Source organism: Glycine max, chromosome 10 (genome assembly GCF_000004515.6).
Source record: "Glycine max cultivar Williams 82 chromosome 10, Glycine_max_v4.0, whole genome shotgun sequence".
Classification (NCBI taxonomy): domain Eukaryota; kingdom Viridiplantae; phylum Streptophyta; class Magnoliopsida; order Fabales; family Fabaceae; genus Glycine; species Glycine max.
In genome coordinates, this window is record NC_038246.2 from 1,210,960 (window position 1) to 1,233,609 (window position 22,650).

The window sequence follows — 22,650 nt, forward strand, 5'->3', positions numbered from 1 at the left end:
TTCGAAACCCGCAAATTTTTCTGAAAACGATTTAGTCTCATTTCAGAATTTGAGACTAGTGTTGGTAAATATCAGAACCTTGTGAATTGTGATAGCTACCTGAAAATACTTCAGAGTAAAACAAGCAGCAACAACAACAACAACAACCACGCCTTATCCCACTAGGTGGGGTCGGCTAAGAGTATAAAACAAGCAGCAATGTGAAATTATTCCAGGACAAAAATTACTATCCAGCATTAAAAATTGGAGTTTTACCTCAAATGGCTAACCCTCATCGGATTTAACATAGACATGGTAGTTCATTCTTTTGAAACGCAAGCAATAGTTATAAAGCACTTATGTTGATTTCATTCTTCATATGATAGAACTCAATGTTAGTTATCCAACATGCCAGTTTCGTTGGTAGTGTGTCGATTTAATTTCAAGTTTCAGCTAAATACATGAAGGCTTCCCCATTGTACATGTTTGGAAGATTGTCTAATGGACTTGTTTTACAAGTGAATACATACATATAGGTGAAATTTGGTTGTTCTATCTACTTGGATTGGTAGGAAACAGTATAAATACAGCAAAGCTATATGCATTTCAATAAATGAATTATTCTTTCTTTTTTTACAACAATAAATTTATGCCTCCAAAATGGTAGAACTTGACAGAGCATCAGTATAATGCTCTGATACAAGTTAAATCAAATAACGACCTATGATTGTGAATGTCTTAAAATTTCATCATTTGGTGTCTCATTTTCTTCATCATCTCCATCAGATATCGATGAGTCATCGTCAGAATCCTGATAAATAGAGGAACAATCTTTTTTAGTTGTGGCTGCGTGTCACTCATAATCGGGGAATCAATCAGTACAAACAAACAAAATGCATGAAAATTTTTAAAACCTGATGATGGTGACGCTTAATATTGTCATGAATGGCTCCGATCGCCTTAATAATTATGTACATGGGTATAATAATTCCACTGGCCCTTAGGAAAAAGACCTACAAAAAATACTGAAAAAGTTAATTTAATGATTCACAAAGTAGATACTAGTATTTCCTTTTAGTAGAAAACTGGGAATCAAGTACTTACCGTAAGAATTGTAAATGGATAATCTTCCATTCCATCTGTAAGGAGTGCGAAAAGATGTCTTACAAGCAAGATGAGTGTAAACTGCAAAAACAAATGGCAACTAGTTATTTTAAGACATCTAAAAACATCACAAGTTGCACTGTGAGCAACTAAACTATTTTAGGTTTGGTCATGTTAATATCAATATCTGCAAATCCACTACAACCACCGGTAGGAGTAAACTCTACCTTCTTAGTTTTTAAATTGAAATGAATAATTTTTTTAAAAATATATTGTCTTCTTACTAATCTTTTTTCTTATTGAATGGAAAAAGTAACAAATGTGTATTTTTAAAATTTTTAATATATCTTTTTTTTTTATAAGAATAGAAGACAGTGTCAAAGATTTATAATAATTCATACATCTTATTCAATCAACTGAATAGCATCTCTTAATTTTTTCTCTTTTCTATATATTTATTTTATTTAATAGTGTTTTTTTCAATATATGTATTTTATTCAATATTATTCTGTCATAAAGTAGTAACAAGAGAGATAATAGAAAACATCATAAAAAAAAAATACTAGAGCACTACTAGTAAATAATAATATTCCCAACAAGGCTCAACAAATCCTTTGTTTCCTTGAAGAAGAAAATATTGTAAAGGTCAATTCAAATGTAGCTCTCAACAAAGCCGCGTGTTGGTAGTGGGCCTAGTGGCATCCCCATTAACAACGGAATCGGATTTAAAGCAAACTTTCAAAATCTGAATCGTCCAGATTTTCATGCAACGGTTATAAAATTAAATGCATCCACTGCACTGAATCCAGTTCCACACAACAGGCCTATTATTCAGTTGGCAGTAATTGCAATCTAGGAGTTTTTGACTCCTTCAATTTTTTAAGTGCCCAATTTCAGACCAATTAATCATAATTCAACAAAATTAGGCATACAAGTACCGCAATGCCAGTTGCCTCGCACACTGTTCACTTGCATTTAAAAAATCTGAATCAAGTTAAGATTTACCCATCACCCACTACGAAACAATAAATCTAAAAAAGAAAAAGAGTAGGACTGCTCAACGGCACTCCCTTAATAAATCCAAAAAAAAAAAGAGTAAAATACTAAATACATTATAGTTTAAAAAATATATATTTTTCATTTAATACTTTGTTTTCGAAAATCTTTAACAAGTACTATGAAAAAACTCAATATAAAAAAAGTATATAAGAAAATAATGCTTACTGCTAAAGCCAGGGATCGACAACAAGCTGCGGTTCTATCCGAAGCATACGTGCATTCAGAGTAATTGTTTCCTTCAACTATACCCACTATTCTTGTATTTAACGGTTCTTGTTCAGTCCTTGAAATTTGCATGCTATCCCTGTAATGTAATACACCACCAACGAATTAAAAATGAGCCTTTAGACTATTTCTCAATTTTTCCACAAATAATCAAGAAACAACTTTTCTGCACCTAAAAGATAATAAAAAAATTGGGTTTGAGAGAAAAACTGTGCCAACTTAGCTTAGTCAAGGTGCCACATTTTAGAATTGTGATACGATTAAGGCTAAACAATTGGTTGCAAGGCACATAATTTCACTTTGATTGAATTGCACGCGGGAAAGTTGAGTCACTTTGACACGTTGTAACCAAAAAAATTAAAATTGTGTTTTAATACTTAAATTTAACATAAGCATGTGAAATCAATTCAACCATACGAAAAAATAAACATATAATGCGGGAATACCTAATGGTCATTGCTGCATCAGCTACTTGCGATTTCTTTGGGGCTGCTGTATATCCGGATTCATATTGCTGCAAAAACAAGGTACAAAAAATAAAAAAGAATCAGTTTTTGCTCATCACATTAAAATAAAATAAAAACCGAAGACCCAAAAACGAAAAGAAAAGTGGATCACAACAGACACTTTAACCAAAAAGCTTCATATATACCTGGAGACATATTTCACAAGTTGTATTTCCTTTCTCATTGCACCAAGTCTGAATGCAATCTCTGTGAGCAAACTGAACAATAAAACTAATCATGACAAGATTCATGAAAAACAAAGTAAACATAAAAGTTGTTAAGAGAATGTGGATTTACCTTAACTGTCCCAGAACAAGCACAAGGAGCTTCCAAGGTTTTGGAGCTCTCAAATTCTTCTTCATGACATATTCTACAGCGAGAAATCCCAGAAAGTGATCTCAAATCATCAACCAGCAACACAACTTCTTCCATGTTTCTTGCAACCACAGAGAGCTCCATGTCTCTTATTAAAACTTGAGCCTTGGTTTTCAAATTCCGTTTAGTACTCTGTTTTCCCCTCTCTCTCTCTCTAGAATCTCAACTATATATATATAAAAAAAACCCACCGAATTTCCAATACTGCCCTTGTATGATTGTTTAACTAAATAAATCTGTCAATATTGATATGACCTTTTCTTCCTTATATTTCCATCTCTCTTTTTTATATGGAAGAACGGTTCGTGGGTAGCAAACTTGTATTCAGTGGAACCAGATCATTAACCATAAACATAATAAATGAAGGCTAGCTTTGACTCCAATGCAAATGCATGCAGGGTCAAACAAAACCCCATTTTGGCTTCCTCCCAAGGCATGGAGCATTTAAGATAGTCAAAATTAAGAGAGAAGACCATATGAGAACATTAATGTGTTCTAGAATTCCTTGCTTATAAAAGGAGAACAAGTAATGGACTATGCCAAATGGGAAAGAAGAATATTGCTAAATGTACCAATTCTCCAAGAAAAGTGTAACTTATAGTGGTGGCTGACTTCAACCAAATATCTTTACATTTTTATTTTATTTTTTAACATGTTATTATAGCTAACTATAATAACCCATTGATTCATACTAACTTCGTACTTAAAGCCTTTTGGTGACATATAGCAATAAAATACATTGTTGTGTGTCCCGCCGTGTAAATCTGGAACCCCCGATTAACGGTCACAAACAATCAAAGACAAACTGAAATTTGAAATCATGGGCCCCGCTATTTCATTAGATTAATCCAAACGCGTTCACCGAAATACATCATTAACCGTGATTCGGCGGGCCTTCCTTTCCATGTCTCATGTCTCATGTCTTATTCCTTTCTTTCTTTATTCTTATATATGAATATTAAACAAAGATAAATTCAAAATGAGATCACAGGGATGTGATAAAGAGAAATAGAAGGGCAAAATAATGTTATAAAAGATATTATATAAATAATGTAACTCATAAATTAATATATTCATTTGAAAAATGAATAAACAATTTTGGCAACAATGATCCAATCAGCTATTTGATAGGAAAATAATTGTATTGTAAGATGCAACTACGTATGTTTAATTTTTCATTCTTTTCAGAAAAAAAAAAAACTGCATTGAAACGTAATTTACTAATATCATTTTTCTTATAAAAATAAATGAAAGGCATACGTGTGTATATAGAGTTATGAATAATCGAGGGTTTTATGATTTTATCTCTTCACATATATAGGTACAAATACTCCTATCATCTATCGATTTGCTCACCCAATAAACTTGATTTGTTTGCCATGTAAAAGAATACATTTTTTTTAAATAGAGGAATATGTAAAAGTACTAGTTCCACACGTAATTTATTTCATATTATATGGGAGAAAACTGACGAATGTGTTTTATTCTTTCTCGGTCTTATCGTCTCTCTTTCTCTGGGTGGATTTATCCAACAATTACAAGCAATCCTTGCCATATGGAAGCTTCGCAATTTCGAAAATTTAAACCTTTCTTGAGCTTTTCTGTAAGCAAATTATCAAGTGGACGGCACAAACTTGTTTTTGTGGAGGAAAAAACCTTACTTCATCATTAAAGTGTGCCCCACTCACAATTACAGCTGCATCCATCCTAAGTAGCAAATTAAACGCTTATGCTTCTCCGATCCTGCTACGTGCTGCCACATCCGCGTATAAGAGAATTTGATATTATTAACGAAAATAAATGGGGGTTAAAATAAAAAGATACTCCTATAATTTAGATAATATTTATTTAGATCTTCAACCAAATAATAACTTGTGAATAAATAGTACATGCACTAAACAATTAGGATTATCTAGTGATGGAGAAATTTAAATAGTATACACAAAGATATAAGTTCTAACTTCACTGCCATCATTGTACAAAGAAGTGCATGCACTGCTAATTAAACTTAAAACTTGTTGATGTTTCTTTAATATTATGTCGTAGCATTTTAAGTAAAAACTATTTAATGTTATAAAAAATATTCACATATTGTTATTTGATTTGAAATTTTGATTATATGATATAATAAAGAATTTGGTTTAAATTTCTCTCTTAAAAAATTGCTGTAATGCTAAATAGTGCTTTGTAGTTTGTAATTATGGAAATTTATAAATGTAGTATTTGATGTTTTCTTTTTCTTTTTTAACTAGGGTATATGGTGGCGGTTGATAACGAAGTTGTTCGGTTAGATCAAGAAAACGCCATCAACGTTGAGCTTGATTGAAGCTATGGTTTGTGTATCTTAAAAAAATGTGCTCCGATAAAGAAGTAGTGAGCAAAGTATTCACCCAATGTTTGCAAATTTAACTGTTTTGATTAGGAGTGAGAATTAGAAGGTATCCTAGCTATTATTGAACATTGACGTCTTACCTTCCAAGTTCATGCAAATAGCCAAATATCAGAGGTTAAGATAGATGTAGGAAAAATGTAACACTTTGTTTTTTTTCAGGTAAGGTGGACCATAACGTAAACATAATGCTCTTTACAATAACGCTTGGATATAATTACGATTTGGAAAGGAGCATATGGGCTAACATATCTTAGTAAGATTGCTAATAGATATCTGGCTGCTGTTGGGTGTTTTCTCTCCCAATCATCCAAAACATGAAGCAGTTCCATGTGGGCTAGGTCTCATTCGGTTGGTTTTGAGTCATTACATGTCCATTAGGCCATTTCTAATTGCCTGGGCTTCACTCTCCTTCATCTTCAATCGTTGCTCCAATTCCAAGTTTCACGAGTGAAGAGTCTAATGTAGAGTTCAACAAGGTAATTAACATTCCTTAAACTCAAATCTTATTTCATTTCAACAATTCATAACTTTCACACTTTTAATTAACCCTTCATTCCTCTAAATGTTTGTTTTGCTCATGCTAATTAAATCAGATTTAGAAGAGAGAGAAAAAAAATAGTTCAAGAAATCAAAGTAACTCATGGTGCTCAAATTGTCCGGTTGTTGTTCTTTCTCTTCCAACCTTAGGTGGGCAATGAAATAATTTTCAGGCGTTTGATAGGTAGAAGTTCCATGTTTAGGTGTACACTACCTAGCTACATATTGGTGGCTTTGCAACTATCAACTAATATTGCTACACCACACTCTTAAGACTCGAGGGATATATCTTTTTTTTTTTCTTCACTAGATAGAAGATCATGTATGAGATTGGTGAGGAAATCGTCTCAATCCTGGAAAAACAGCATAAAATAAAAAAGGATCAGTTAACTTATATCGTGCCTTCCATTAAAAAGAAAAAAAAGAAGAAAAATAGTAGATGCTACTTATTGGCCACTCTGTCAATTCCTTTTAATCTTTTGATTTTTCTTTTTAATGGGCAATATCTTCTTTGTTTCTTTGTTTCAAAGAAAAGTAGCTACGCAGGGAAACTAAGTTGGGACGATATTCTATTTTTGATTGGTTTAAATTGTGCCAATTCATTAAATGGATAAGAAAATGCAGTACCCACTGAAATAGACACCGGCGTGCCACTCAAGTTGACTAAGACTGCTGTTGACGGGAAAATTGTCTAGCTAGTCCTTCGATATGGGTTAAAGAACTAAAATCTTTCTAAACATAAATTTGGGTCATGATACGGAGCTAAGTAAACATAAATCTTTCTGAAATCTAGTCATGATATGGAGCCAAGTAAACATAAATCTTTCTAAATTAATATTTTTGAAAATAATGTTATTTTCAATCCTAGATAAATATATATACAATTAGTAATTTTGATAAATTAATAAAATTATTTTTTTTAGCAAAAATGTTGTAAAAATTTGTGGCTTAAATATGCTTTTATTTTCTCAAATTTGGGTCATTTTATTTTTATTTTCAAATTTCAATTTTATATTTTTAGTTTCTTAATTTTGAAAAATAATTTTTTTAGTCTCTTGTGACTATTTTTATTTTTAGTTTCGATGAATAAATTTGTGATTTTTTTTACTGTAAGGAATTAAAAAGTATGTTTTAAAATTGAAGGATTAATAAAATAAATTTAAATTTGAAAAAACAAACGTGACCTGAATTTAAAGGACAAATACATATTTAAGCCTAAATTTATAAACTCATTAATGTTATTAAATTAATGACCTAAAATAACAACATAACTAGAACAGTTTTTCTTTTAAAAAAAATAGAATAGTTTAGTAAATTGTGAATTTACTTTCAAACATTGTTGTCATTTTTTCATGTAATTTAAATTTAGGTGAATTTCAATATTTCATTTTTAACTTTTCTCATTGTATTCAAAAGCTTTAATGTCGTGCTCTCGAACTCAATAAAAAACTGTGAAGAGTTGGTGTTACCAATAATGCTTCCTTTTGCACAATTAGTGTTATTCTCAATCTAAAAGAAAAATTAAAATTAGTAACATAATTTATATGCAATTTTAAAAAATGACGCTCAAATTTTGACTCCATAATTAGTGATGGAAACCTAATTTTCATCACTAATTATTTGACTTTTTGTAGTGAAATAGGATTTTCAATCCACAAATTTTCTGTGCTTTGAACTTCTAAACATTCAGTATTTTCACCTAAATAATCTAACCGAAGATTGACATCTATTTTATTCAGGTAACTAAGATAATTAATCATTTTCTCAATCTCATGAATATAACTTTACTTTATTTATGTTTTTTAAAAGAATAATAATACATGGATATTTCCTAATTTTAAACATTTTATTAATATCTTTTATTTTTTTATATTTTTCTTCTCAGATCATAAATTTTATTATATTTATATTTTTTTCTCTTTTACTAAGTATTGGGTGTAGGTTTCCATCAAACATTTTTTCTTAAAATTGCTTTTATCATCCGGCCTAGTAATGAGATTGAAGTAGCTTACATGATGTTTTAAATTTCAATTTCATTGTTATCGTTATAAAATAAAATAAAAAACCGAACAAATTTTATATTATTGAAAACAATTTACTATTGTCCCTTATTGAATATTTATCGTCTAACTTCAGACCATTGCAAGATTGATGATATATAAAATATTAGTAATATTTTTTTATAACATTCTCCAAATCACAGCCTTCAATATCTTACGGTAAAATCTCTTTCTGTAACACATCTCTTGAAAGTTTTTATGTCATGTTAGGCGGCGGAAAAAAATCAACATTTCATAGCCTTTCAATCTTGCTTAGATGAAGAAATGATGAGAATTGTCCTATCTTCAACCAATAATTAATAACTATGTAACATATTATTATTGATTAGAATCTTAAATGATACGATAATCCTGGATCACTTAATAATTTTTTTACTTAGATGGATTGGACAATTATATATTACCAACAAAATTTTTCTATAACGCATTTCCTAATCCAGCCGAAGACACATTGGTCGTTAAAAAAACACACTAGGCATCCATGTTCTTTTGTTGGCATAACAAATCAAGATGTTCATGGTGAGATTTTTTTTTTTGACATTTTCATGGTGAGATTCTTGAAGCAACATGACTTTGCATAATTACTAATAATCCGTAAAGGAAAATTTTCTGAGTCATCCTCATTGTAACAAATAACAATTGTAAGCTTTTCTTTGCCCTGTTTTCTGCTTTCAAATTACTTTTTTTTTGCAAGGGAATGATCAACTACTGTAACCTTTTAAAAAACAGTATATATTGTCCATACTAAAAACCTCGTTCTTTGTGTATCTCCAAAAACCATCTTTCATTGTTTTTTTTTTCTCTCTCCGTAAAATGGATATAATAAGCACTTGAATAATAATGTTCATTCAAAGGAATTTTCATACAAATATATAAAGAGTATTTTTTGTTCTAAATCGCCTTCAATTTTAACGTTGCTTCTCCTTTATGTGAATCAGTGAATGGATAATTTCGGTTTGTATAACATTTGCTTCTTTTTTATTGATCATGATGATTGAGAGTAATAATAAACAGACTCATATTTTATATGGAGAATTAAAATTTAAATATATATTAAAAATAGTTATTAAAAGAAACTTCCTTTGTCAAAAAAAAAAAGAAGAAAAAGAAGAATCTCCCTGGCTATTTGGCTATCTCGACGAGTTGCTGTTATGAGAATGATGCAGAGGTAGAGTTTCTCTTAATTATTTGGATTGTGAATATGACACCGTTGGTTGTTAATTTGAATTTGCTGCGTCTTAGCCAATATTGTTGTACGTATCCCGAAACCAAGACAAATTCAAGAAACTATCAAACTCAGTCTCCTTATATATACACATCAATTATTTTTTGTTTTTATACAACAATTTTTCTTTTGGTTTATCTATTCGTGCACTGAATTAAAAAGATCAAAGATATTTTAGGGGTATCACTTTCTTGGAAAAAGTATTGCATTGATAGATTATTATAGATTAAGGCTTTATTCGACTGTTTTTGAGTTAATTTTTAGCTTATTTTTATTAACTTAAAAGCTTATTTAATTATTTGGTAAATGATTTTTTTAAATATTTTTTATTTTTAATATATCTATCAAATTTTTTGTTTACATATAAATCATAATTTTATTTTTTATTTTTAATCATTTTACATCTTTCGATTAATTTTTCAGGACTTTTTTTGGGGAACAAAACTTAAATAGTGTAGACAAAATTTATAAAATAATATTTATCGATATCTTTCCAATTATTTTAATTATATTTTTATACTTAACATTAATTTAGTAAAAAAAAAATTACTTCATTTTATTCATATTGAAAAGCATGTATATTAAATGTGATTGCCTCAAAAAAGTTGTGAAATTGACCATTAATTTCATAAACTAAACGAATATCTTTCCACAGGTCGTCCAAGCGAAATCAGTACTTAATCATAAATCATCATTAATCATTATTCTTAATAAAAAAATTATCCCTAAGAATAAAAAACATCAAAGATAATACCAAAGTTTTACAATATTTATACCTCCTAATCCATTAATTGAACTAATCCTTTGATTCGTTAATCTTAATATACTAAAGAGAATATATATATTTCAATAAGTTTGTCGACAGAAAAATACCATTTAATAGTTTACAGAAAAATTGTAGCAGTTAATAGATTATTAATATATATTTAAATATTAGATGAAAATTATAGAAATTTAAGTAAACAATGAATGCAACTTTTAAATAAAATTATAATAATTAATGATATTTATATAAATTTTATTAAATAAAAATATAGTAAAAATAACTCGTATCAGTTTTCCAAGTTTTTGGTATAGTTTATACAAAAGATGGATGGACATTGAACACCTTATGCCGGTAAGTACAGAAAGGCCGAGAGTAAAAAGGAATAACAAAAGTATAAATGTGATATAAAAAAAAAATAATAAATATCAACAATGTTTGCATTAGGTGTCGAAAAAATGTTATTGTACTTGATATGAACAAATTTGAATAATTGATCCTGCTGAAATAAGTGATAATATTAATTATTTTATTATTATTATTTTAATACATGGTATTATAACGTGTATACTTTTTTCTCTTCTTTTATCTTTTACATCTACTTAGCTTTCGCCAGCTAATGGTTGTCACGCTGACTTGACAAGTAGGCACTGGTGTAATAATTTATAATTTAAAAAACTGAGACAGAGAATCCACAGGTTGTTTTGTTTGTTTTTATGAATTATGATGATTGAGGAAAATCCACAGGTTTAGCAATTTAAGTTAAAATTTTAAACAAAAAAGTACTATTCTATCCTAAGAAGCGCATGAGGAGTGACGCGGCTAGCTTCTATATATTCCAACCCTATCTTCTGCCGTTATCTATCTATTATTATTCAAAGCCAATAATTTCTCAAATATCAAGTTATGACGAGTTTGCACTTTGCAGAGATGGAAAAGAAAGAGAGAAAGATCATGGTGGCTGTGGATGAGAGCCAAGAGAGCATGCATGCACTCTCCTGGTGCATCACCAATCTTATTTCCGAAACCAACAAGCTTGTTCTGCTTTATGTCAGGCCACCTTCTGCTTTCTACTCCTTGGATGCCGCAGGTTAATCTTATTATTTGACCCTGTTGATTAATTAGCATATTATATATATCTTCTCTTAAAATCAGGATTTTTACTAACTTGGTGATTGCAATATGCATGATATTTTACAGGGTATAACTTTTCCTCCGATGTTGTTGATGCTATGGAAAAGTACAGTATGCACTTGGCTAATTCAGTCATGGAAAGAGCTGAAGCTGTTTGCAGAGACTTGAACGCTACTAATGTACCTAGCTTCCCTTTTTTTTTCTTTTCCCTTTCTATATATATATATTTTTCATTCTTTGAAATTGGGTTGGGATTTAATTTGCAGATCAATATGGAGAGAGTGGTTGGTGTAGGACATGCCAAGAATGTAATATGCAGTGCTGTCAAGAAACTAGAGGCTGACACCTTGGTCATGGGAACTCATGGCTATGGATTCTTTAAGAGGTAACGTTATCGATCTGCAGAGTTTGCCGAGTTTTTTTAATTGTGGAGAGGCACCTGCTATATATGACTAACTAAATTGCTTTCTTCATTCTAACTAACTTGCAGGGCACTCCTTGGAAGTGTCAGTGATCACTGTGCCAAACATGCAAAGTGCCCTGTTGTAATCGTGAAGCAGCCATAAGAGATCAATTTGGTTTCCTTTTCTCATCACGTACCTTCTTAGTGGTTGGATTAGATTCTCTGGAAGCAGCTTCCATTTCACTACTACACAAGCACCCTCTTGTTGCCTACAATTTGTGTATATATGTTGCATTTCTTTTTTCTTGTTGAATCATGATAGAGAGGTAGTATCCCAAAGGTTGGAAATCATGAATATTGATACAAACCACGTGCTTCTGCCAAATAAATTAGGTATTTAGGTTTACCCAAACTCAAAAAACCACTGGCACAAAGATGACTATAAATCTTCTGATTTAACCCACCCTTTAATTAACCATTTGAAACCTTGTTATGTACTTGCAAACACAAACTGGAAGGTAAGAGGTACTATTGCATGTCTCGCTTAATGCCTAGTACTAGGAAGTCAACACATTAATTAGTGATATGACAAGTAACAAATTAATGTCCCTCCAAATATTGCAAAGATTAGGTATTCCTAAATCCTAATTGAAGAAGAGACATGGAGGATTGGCTTTTGATATTTTGGACAAGCTAAGCAATAATTTTGTGAAAAAAGTTAAACTGACATGAAGTAGACAGGGTTGGCCCAACAGTGTTTTGGGCTTTTAAAATTATAAAAAAGATTCATATTTTAAAAATTTATCTTTCAAAATATTTTAGAAGTAAAATTATTTATTAAAATATCATAATGCATTTCATTTAAGACAGACGTTGATCTTAAATAATATTTCTATATTAAATTTAGCTTTGAAAAAATTTCTCTGAAACAATGGTTACTTCAATTGATAAATAAGACAAAGAAAGGACTACAAATACTGAAGTATAAAGAAAATATTAGTACTATTAACTATGTAATTAATTTTTGTGGAAAAATATTTTTTTCTCTTTTTAGAGGGGAGAGAAAGTTAAAATAAAAGAGATGCCTTTCCTAATAAAAAATATTTAATAAAATTTAGTAAATTAATATTATTCTTTAAATAATTTTTTTAAAAGTATCATTAGAGGAAGAAAAAAACGGAATCTAAAGCAGTTGTCTGTACGGCCTCTGCTTTTGGGCCAGCTCTAAAATTTGTTTCCTTGATCAGTACTGGGCTTGAGATGCCCCTACCCATATTCACCAACCGTTCAGGAATTTGAGAAAATAACTTTTTAATTAACGATAAAGTACTTTTGAATTTTTTATGATTCCTGATGAGCCAGATATTCGTTAAAGCAAAAACAAAATAAGGTATAATAAAAAAATAGATTAGGTTAGTTTTCTGCTTAAACACAAAGCTGAACTTCACCTATTAAGGATAACAGGAGAGAGAAATTTTGAATAAGGATAAACAATTATTTCCGTTCGTTAGAATATTTCGAAATATTAATTTTAATCCTTATAAAATTTAATATATTTTTCTAATTCTTGCGTTCATCAAAAGTAATGTGATTGTAATCTTTCGTCAGAAAATAAAAACTCATATTTCTAGATAAATATAAAAACTAAAAATGTTTTAAAAAAAGAGAGAATTAAAACCAATATTATAGGGCGCATCATGTGATGTAACCAACCTGATTATTATGAATTGAACACTTAATTAGATACAGTTTGTTTTTAAAAGTTAAATTGACAATTGGCAAGTCACTTTTACCTGGATAAAATTCATTTGAATTGATCAGTTAACTGTTTAAACCAATTAATAATGAAATTATTGTTTAATATTTTTTATATTTCATATTATTTTAATTTTATGATGTTAATTAATACTTAATAGCGCGAAACGTAATTTTATGACGTCATTTGATTGGAACAATCAGTTTAAACGGTTGAAATTAAAACTCAACTCCCATTAGACACACTCTTCCCTCCATTGGTTAACTTTTATCTTAATTACCATAAAAATCATCCTTACTACTTACTAGTAGGATAACTTTCTTTTATTGATTTATGGTATAATTTTTCCATTTGTTTACTTAATTTTTTACATTAACCACGTCATAGAAATTTCACTAAAATATTAAGGGAGAGTTTTATCATTTATAATAATTCTATCTGACTTAAGTATGATTATGTAGTTAAAAATATTTGTGGTTTAGAAAAAAGTTCACTAAAATTGAATTGTAAACCTTTTTATTCTTTGACCAATGAACACTAATCTTAATCTTTATCATCTGATCAGTGTCTATTATTGAAATTTGGGATGCTAAGTTTCCAAAAAAGTTCGCCTTGAATCATGCCACATAACCCGTGGTTCCTTCCACAGCAGGTCAAGCTCACGACCAAACCAATTCGTCATAATTCACGTAATCGATGGCTCATCAACTTAATGATAGCGTACAACATAAACTACTTACTTAATTCATTATTTGATGCTGTTATTGCATTTACATTTTCTGTTGACTACTACCCCTCGACAGAAAAAGGTTACAAGGTTACAGTTATACGACCCGCAAGCAACAAAAACTTCATTTTAATCCAGTAGGATGTCACTAGCAATAGAAGGACACACAAAACAGAAAGATAGAGAAATTGTTGAGCTCATGAAAATTGTACTGCATCATCACATATTCACATACCAGCATACCGCCAATAATAACCAAATCCAATTAGTTAAAGACAGAGTATAGTTGAACGGTTCCTTCAATTAATTTCCCTATTATGTAAACGGATTCCACTAGAACAATCTAATTTGTAAAAGAAATAAAATAAATTTCTCCTATAAACTAAAACTAGTTTATGACTTATGCTAAGTTAAAATTTGTTTTTTTTAAACCTATAACTTCAAAAAACTAATTTGAACTTATACATAAAGTTAATTTAATTTACAATTTTTTTCTTGCTTTCTTTTTCTATAAATATTTAAGAAGAAATTTATTCAAACATATTTTATATATCAACCACATGGATAGAATTTGATTGGTTGAGTAATAGGTATGAATTGCTGTAAACTTTCTCATGAAAACAAAAAATCTTATATATCACATGTTTTACCTTTTAAGTTTTATCTAAATCCAAATCGCCATCTCCGACTATATTACAACACATCATAACTGTGTGGCATTGGTTCGTTTAAGGAAAAATAAAACAAATGTGGCAGACATCCTATGCCCCAAAGTCAAATTTCGAAGTGACATTATAACCAACACAAAGGCTAAAAGACTCATCTAAACGAGAACTACCAAACCAAGTCCACCCTTATGTGCGTCACAAGATGGAGCGGTTTAAGCAACATCAAACCCCAATATAATGCAACACAAACCCAAACCCCTTTAGTTCAACTCAATTCACAACCACATTATCAGGGTTTTTGGATTGTCAATACCAACCTTCTTTTGCGTCCAACCTCCGTTTCCAGGAAGTATCCTCTTCTTGTTTCTACGTTGAAGTTGTCTCGTGTATTTCGTGCTGCAGCAAAATTGCCGAAAATCCAAACACGCACTAATTTTCCTCTCAGAGATGGGTAACCAATTAGTCTCACTACGCCCCTCAGAAGCCACGGGCAAAATTATTACGTGGGATGGTTCGGTGCACGAAATTGAGCAATCTTTGACAGTGGCAGAGCTGATGCTGGAGCACCCAGAGCAAGTGGTGGTTGAGTTGCATTCAGCGGTGAATAATAAAAGGCCAACGCCATTGCCAGCGGATAACAAGTTAGAGACAAATAAGGTGTATCTGATGCTTCCATTGAAGCGAGGGAAGCCCGTTGGATTAAGCGGGGAAGAAACTCGACGCATTTTATTGATTCTTAATTCTGCTCTGCAGCATTCCAAGTGTCTTGTGGGTTCTTCTTCTTCTTCTTCAAAGTTTGTTCCCTGGCTCACGCGTCTGTGCCAGAACACTACTACAATTGTGGAACCTCAGAGAAAGATTAACGAGGAAATAACGGAGAAGAGTGATGAAGAGAGCTGCCAGTTGTTTTTGCCGGAAATGTTGGAAGGGAGGCCTGAATATTTGAATAGGCAGGTTTCAGGGAAAGGGTGGAAGCCTACTCTTGACACCATTAAGGAGAAGAATATTGACAGAAAGCTCACTCACTGGTTATTCCTCAAGACCTTTTAGTCTTAGCCATTTTTAACTGTTTTTGGTATTACTTTTCTATTAGAGTTTCATTTCGATGATCTAATGAAAATTTGCAGTCAAGATCAGAATAGATTATCGAAATAAAACTCTGGTTTTAATTAGAAAGTGATACCAACGACATTTAAACAACTGGGTGTATTTTTGTTTTTACGTATAGTTGTTAGTTAATGAAAATGTTGTGGCTTTATGTGGGTACAATATTGTAAAAACGTAAAAAGAGAGTTCAGGTATTAGCCTATTATTGTATGTGTTTACATTTCTGTGACAGGACAAATATTTTTAGGAGGTCCTTTCTTCCGGTTTTTTTAGGAGGTCACAAATATTTTGCATGAGAAAGACCAGTGGTATACTGCATAGTACTAGCATACAATAATGTTCTAATCCGAAAGTCTTCAACTATGCTAGATTCAATCTAAAAGGAACAAACCCATGAAAGGAATACTCCAAAAGAGAATTTTATTGTGTATAATAATCCTATCTATCCAACTTGAATAATATGTTCCTCAGGACTTAGATTCTCTACCGCACGACAGCCCCTACAGCTTCTACAACAGCATTTTAGTCTTTCATAGTTGAACATATAAGTCTATTTTTATAATCCTGTTTTTAATAACCATTAGATTTAAATCCAATGGTCAAAATAACGGCTGCAGGAACAGCATGGTTGCAAACAATTCACACACCTGGTCCTGTTGTACACATGGTATTTATCCATTTCAATAAGTTCACTTAGTTTTTTTTTTTTTAATGTTTGCTAGATTTTGAGCCGTGTTTTGTAATTTGCACATGAAAAACAGGATAATTATAAGATTTTTTTAGATTTTCATTTTCAGTTATAAAACTGATTTTTTTTTCTTTCAAAAATTTGCATAGAAATCAATGAAAGCATAAAATAAAAAGAGAAAACCACAAAGAAAATTGACAAAAAAAAATCTCAAATCAAATTACTTTTGAATAATTAAGTTAATTACATTAGTGATACTAAATCTGTCAATAATTTACATTACTTTTTAAAAATAAATCTTAAAAACACTAGAACTTTACTTTTTAAATTTTTTTCACCAAATTAATTAATCAATTAATGTATTTTCATTTAAATTTTGGACCGTCATGTTTCCCTACTCTCATGAGAGCAAGAAAGAAGGTTCAAGAAATTAATTTATAATATTTATTGTTTATTATCATAAAAAGTTATTAATCAAGGGAATTCCTATAAAATAATAAACCAATATATAATTTTTCTTACTGAACCAATATATAATTTAAAGAGAAGAAAAAGAAGCAAACTTTATGTATTGTACACCAAAATGTATATTTAGTACTTTAAGTAAGTAACTAATGCCGCAAAAAACCCGACTAAATTGGGTTCGTTCCTGGTTCCTGGGTATACCCAGCCCATTACCCAACCATCCAGACCCACTAACTCAAACTGAGCGGAAAAAAAACTTACAATATTACAAAAGAACAGTGAAGGTGACCAGCGAAGAGAGAAGAGAAATGCAGAAATTAAATAGGAAATTAGAGAGGCGGGCCAGTGAAGGAGAAGAGAATTTTTATTTTTTTATCTATAAATATTAATTTATCAGAGTGTTAATTTTATTAGTAAAGAGAGTGAAACTGGTGATCTTTTTTCTTTTTTTTCTTCTTCTTTAACTATCCATGATTCAACCACCTTATAGAATATGAATGAAAAAAAAGGAAATTTTATTCAATAAAGCAAAAACTAACAAAGAAGTACTCTCGAAAACTCTCTTTGTATTCTATCTAAAGGATGCCCTGTAACATATGAGGGCCTTCATGGATAGAAAATGAAAACGCTAGTATATAGATTACATGACTTGGAATATTTCAGATAATTGATGTATGATATCATAACTTATTTTGATTGTTAGAGTTTGATGAATAGTTCAAGGCATCATCAAATAAGAGTTTCAATGTTTATATGAATTGTTTAACTTTAATTTTTTTTTTTCTGGAAACATATGAGGTGGAGTTGCTAACATAAATAATTGTTGTTTGATAATATTATATCATAAATAATATATTTTCAAGCATCATAAAATTCATAAAATTAATTTTGATACTCATTTTAACAATTTTAACATTGAAATGAATTTTTATTTAAAATGCTTAAATCTATATAGAAATGTAATATCCATAAAATTATGATAAAAATTTCATATAAGTAACTATGCGTTGCGTTGTATAGATGCTGTAACCTAACAAAATGATTGGTCTTTAATTAGCAATTTCCATCTAGATTAACCTCTTAAACAAGTATCTTCATTTTGACAGAATATGTTCGAGAATGTTGCCAATAGAGAAAAATTAGGAAGACTTTGCTTTGTCTGATGACTATGTTTCATTTTGCCTAAGGAAATTGAGAATACCTTGTAATGTTTTTGCAAGATATTTGCTAGTGTCTAGATATCAACTGCCTCTAACTTTTTAATTTGAATTCTTTTTAAACCATAATTTAACACTCTGGCCACCACTTTACATATACATGACACTGTAGGCCTAGCAAGTCATTTGGGTTTTGTTTCCCATACTTGTATTGCTAGGAAAACATCCATCCCAAGGAAAAGATTAAAAAATGTTGAAGATTAATAGGAAAGGTTGATTCTTCTAGGTTTATTTTTGGAGGAAGGATTTGTGAAATAAGTCTAAAAAATTCCCATCAATGGAGGAACTATATTGGAAAGTCATATATAACATGATTTTTTTATTAGTTAATTTTGCATTAATATTATTAAATTTAGAGTGTATTTAGAAAGTCATTTTAATAGTTTATAAGCTGATTTGATTAACTTATTTGACACAGAACTTATTTTAGTACTTTCAAACTTATTTTTAAAACTTACTTCAACTGCTTATGAAAATAAACTAACTCATAAGTTATTATCTTTTATATTTCTTTCATTTTCATCTATCATAATTTATTTGAAATTCCTTTATATTATTTTTTAAATTTTTTTTAACCTATTTTACCGTCTAACTAAATTATAATCTTTCAGTTAGCTTGTAAGCTTGTTTTACACACACCCTAAAAAAATTAAAACACATAGTTCCTCAAAGCTATATCTTTTCGCAATTACAATTGTGCTATTGCCGATTTATATATGTCACGGGCTCACCATTTTTTTTCTTAAATCTCAAGCAACAGTTACGTAAATTTAAACACAAAAATGATTGTCTTTTGGTTCCTTTTTTTGGTTCAGGAAAAGTGATAATCATTTCAGTTGCAAAAAGGGTTGTGGAGCATAGAGCATATGCTGATAACCATTACGGGCCGGGTAATAAGGTTCAGGCGTCTTTCAGTATGGGCTGGCAACCTCACTTTTCCATCTAACTGAGTGATGAACACAGAACAAGAAGTATAATGTTCGTCCCAAAAGACAAAATAAATAATGCCGAAAGAGTTGAAGTCTTTAATAAAGACTACCCACCCCTTCTAACAATAAGGAAAGTTGTTCTCCTTGGAACCTAGAACGACGGCTTATAATGCATTTCTTTCTTTCCCTTTTTTTCTTCTTGTTTTGTTAGAATAATGCACTTCTTAGACTAGTGTGATACCAAATTCTTTGGAAGATGCAAAATTAGTAGTGTCTCAAAGTAGGAGAAAAGAAAAAAAGAAGAAGGAAGAATTTAATTATATATATCATGATATATATAATTAAGCATATTATCTTATATATTTATAGTAACCAGCATGACCCCTTAAAGACTGCATGGCGTATATAAATGGGTGTAGTTTGCACATTATATGTGACTTTAAGAACCTTTTAAAAAAATGAAATTGCATTATTATCATTAACTATAACTTTTAATCTAAGGATAAGTGCTTGACCAAACAAGTGATATCACCTAAGTACGTAGTACTAACAAACCACCAACTTCATTTGTTCAATATCTGTTATTTATTATCCCCGACCCTGCATGCCAGGTGTGATCCTACAATACTTGTGGGGGGAACAGTGTTACCAACTTAGCACGGCGTTTGAAAGATGGTTAATGGCAGGAATGCGCTAGAGTGCAGAGACCAATGTTATATGGCAACATTCTCAAACAAACTAGTTCAAAGGTCCTTATTAAAATCCTACGAATTGTTGTGCCCTTCATGAATCATCATGGGGTTCTTAATGGCCAGCCCCTTATTGGTTACTTCTGCAAGTGAGCAGGAATAATAAAAACAATAATATCAATAAAAGCTTTTATTGGCACCGTACAGTACCCATCATGCATACTGCATAGTGCATAGATGGAAAGCGCATGATAAATAATGTATCAAACTATCAAAGTAATAATATTATTATTCTGTTCAACATAAAAAGAAAAGTAATATTATTTCCATATTGCGTATGGAGAATCATTAGAAAAATAAGATGAAGATATTATTGACAGAAAAACCTTTATTTATTTCATTTTTAGCATAAAATGTTAACATTATCTAATCAATTGAGTTAGATCTTGTTATCAATAGTATCATTTTTTGTGTTCATACATCAAAATCAGTTAAGTAGTTATAATTGAGGATCAATATCATCAACAATTTGTCTGTTAGTAGTTAATCTACAAATTTTGGCAAAATTTTAGGAATGTACGAACACTGAAAAGCTATTCAGGGCCGGCGCCTGAAAACCGTTGTGGCCTTCAATTCCCGGTGATGCTTGTGTGTGTTTTTGTTCTGTTTTTTTTTTTCATGTTTTCCTTTTGAACTTTGGGTCTCTGTAATGAGTCTGGTTAGAAAGTCCAAGTTAATATAAGAAGATCACTTAATTCTAGAAGTCCCAATATTTTATTTTTTTATTTTTAAAAAAAGTCCTAATATTTTATTACGAATCTTAACTCTGAAATTTAACTCAGGTAATGGCATTTAACTCAGGTAAGTCTTGATAAGCCAAAACAAGAGAAAAGGTCATATTTTATATTAGACATTTGATGAATGAATTGGTAGAGTTGGAGCAAAGATAAGAACGAAGAAAAAGTGCGAAATGGTGAAAGAAAGCAGACAAAACTTCTGCGCGCAACACATTATGGGCACCTTCCCAATAGTAATATATGTAATTCTTCTCTTATTCGATTCCTATTGTATTTTCTTGGTAAGTAATCATGAATAAGATTAATTTATGATCCAATGAGTTAGAAAACACTCATGTCTCTGATTCACTAAAAAAAATAATGTTTTTCCTCTTTTTTATTTTTTCTTTCTTTATATATGAGATCTTTCTGTGATGCAATTATATATGAGATATTCACCACTGGCTGGCTACGGGTTTGTAATGAGTTATATGATCTGAGCCAGAAGCTCTGTCCTGATCCGAACCTCACTTGTAAGCGAAGCTACTCTAAACCAACAACCACTTTTTTTACAAATATCTAAATTAAGATTGGAGAGGGACCAATATTTTTATTGAAATTTAACCTCTACTTTCTTCATATGTAATTTCCGTGGACCGGACTCCACTTTGTTTTGATGTCTCTGATTTTTCAATCAACTCCCTTTGAATAATGTGTGTGATACACTCAAGCTATTTCAGGTTCAGTTCATTTTGTAAGTTAACAGCTCAACAAAGAGTAAAAAACATCGAGCAACTCATGCATGAATGATTAAATAGCTTGGGAATGATTTGACATTGGTAGCAAACTACCAATCTGGGCAATAATTGATTATAGTAAAATTATATATCATATAACAAAATTAATTAATTCCAATCCAAGTCATCCACTTTTTATGGAAATTGCTACATTTGATGGAATAGTACTATGCAACAAAGTCAAATATTTTCTCAATAATTGTCATATTTGGCACAGGGTGAAATAATCGGTTAATTAATTACGCCTACCAATTGTCACGACTCATGAGTTGCCCATAGGCATTAGTCATTTCGGTGATGAATGCTGTTTCTTTATTCTGGCCAAAGATTCTCTAGCTTCCAAACCAGATATAAGAAGAAATTTTGGACAACCTAATCATTTTACTGGCCAATATAAGTTATGTTTTCACCAAAAAATAAAGAAAGTCAATCTCATGCACTCTATCTAACATTACACATTTGTCCTAATTATTAATGTCTAACGAGTAGGACCAACCATACTCGAGGAATAGGGATCATCAATGCCCATCAAAATGTTGGACCGATAAAGACTAAAGACATCAGCGATTGCGAATCCTCAGTAAAAATAAATAAATATAGAACATCTTTTATGTTATTTTCAATTTTATATGAAAATTGAGCGTATTTGTACAACAATAATATTATTTGTGACGAACGACTCGGGATAAATAAAAATGCTATAAAACAAATATTAGAAACATATATACTTGCATAGCTGTAAATTTGCCAAATTCACTTTCGTGATAACTAAGTAATAGACTAATAGTATAGTTTGGTTTCAAAACCAGCATGCGGCAGGTAAATTCTGAGTTATTAAGTTGATAAATTGGCTTAGAGAACTTTTGTTAGTCACCAACTTGTGTTGAAATCCACCAGCCAAGTTGCTTCATTTGCTAAGAAGTAGAAAGTAAAAAAATAATGGAAAATCCAATCACTGAAGGCCAGCTAATAGGTACACCTCTATCTAACATCTATAAAAACATGGAATTGGATTTGTCATGATGTCCCCTCAACTATATATATATATATATTGTTCCATCCGTCCCAT

At 30.5% G+C, this 22,650-nt stretch overlaps 3 protein-coding genes across 4 annotated transcripts; 2 read left to right on the forward strand and 1 right to left on the reverse strand.

Moving 5' to 3' along the window:
• Nucleotides 1-498: 498 nt before the first annotated feature.
• On the reverse strand, nt 499-3,784 carry LOC100776501 (uncharacterized). The gene is made up of 7 exons (XM_003535901.5): nt 3,171-3,784; nt 3,020-3,091; nt 2,814-2,881; nt 2,308-2,446; nt 1,084-1,164; nt 894-992; nt 499-790 (listed from the first exon to the last, which is right to left on the reverse strand). Exons 1-7 carry the CDS (start codon nt 3,330-3,332, stop codon nt 701-703), a joined length of 711 nt encoding a protein of 236 aa, XP_003535949.2. The 5' UTR covers nt 3,333-3,784; the 3' UTR covers nt 499-700.
• Nucleotides 3,785-11,032: 7,248 nt separating this feature from the next.
• LOC100306535 (uncharacterized) lies at nt 11,033-12,225 on the forward strand. 2 transcript variants are annotated; one of them, NM_001249483.2, is given in 4 exon segments: nt 11,089-11,315; nt 11,426-11,538; nt 11,626-11,744; nt 11,850-12,126. In NM_001249483.2, coding segments are annotated over 4 exon segments (492 nt in total). In that variant the 5' UTR covers nt 11,089-11,131; the 3' UTR covers nt 11,926-12,126.
• A 2,659-nt stretch (nt 12,226-14,884) lies between these two features.
• LOC100784884 (uncharacterized) lies at nt 14,885-16,214 on the forward strand. The gene has a single exon (XM_006588512.4). The coding sequence runs from the start codon at nt 15,361-15,363 to the stop codon at nt 15,961-15,963; it is 603 nt and encodes a 200-aa protein (XP_006588575.1). The 5' UTR covers nt 14,885-15,360; the 3' UTR covers nt 15,964-16,214.
• Nucleotides 16,215-22,650: the final 6,436 nt, after the last annotated feature.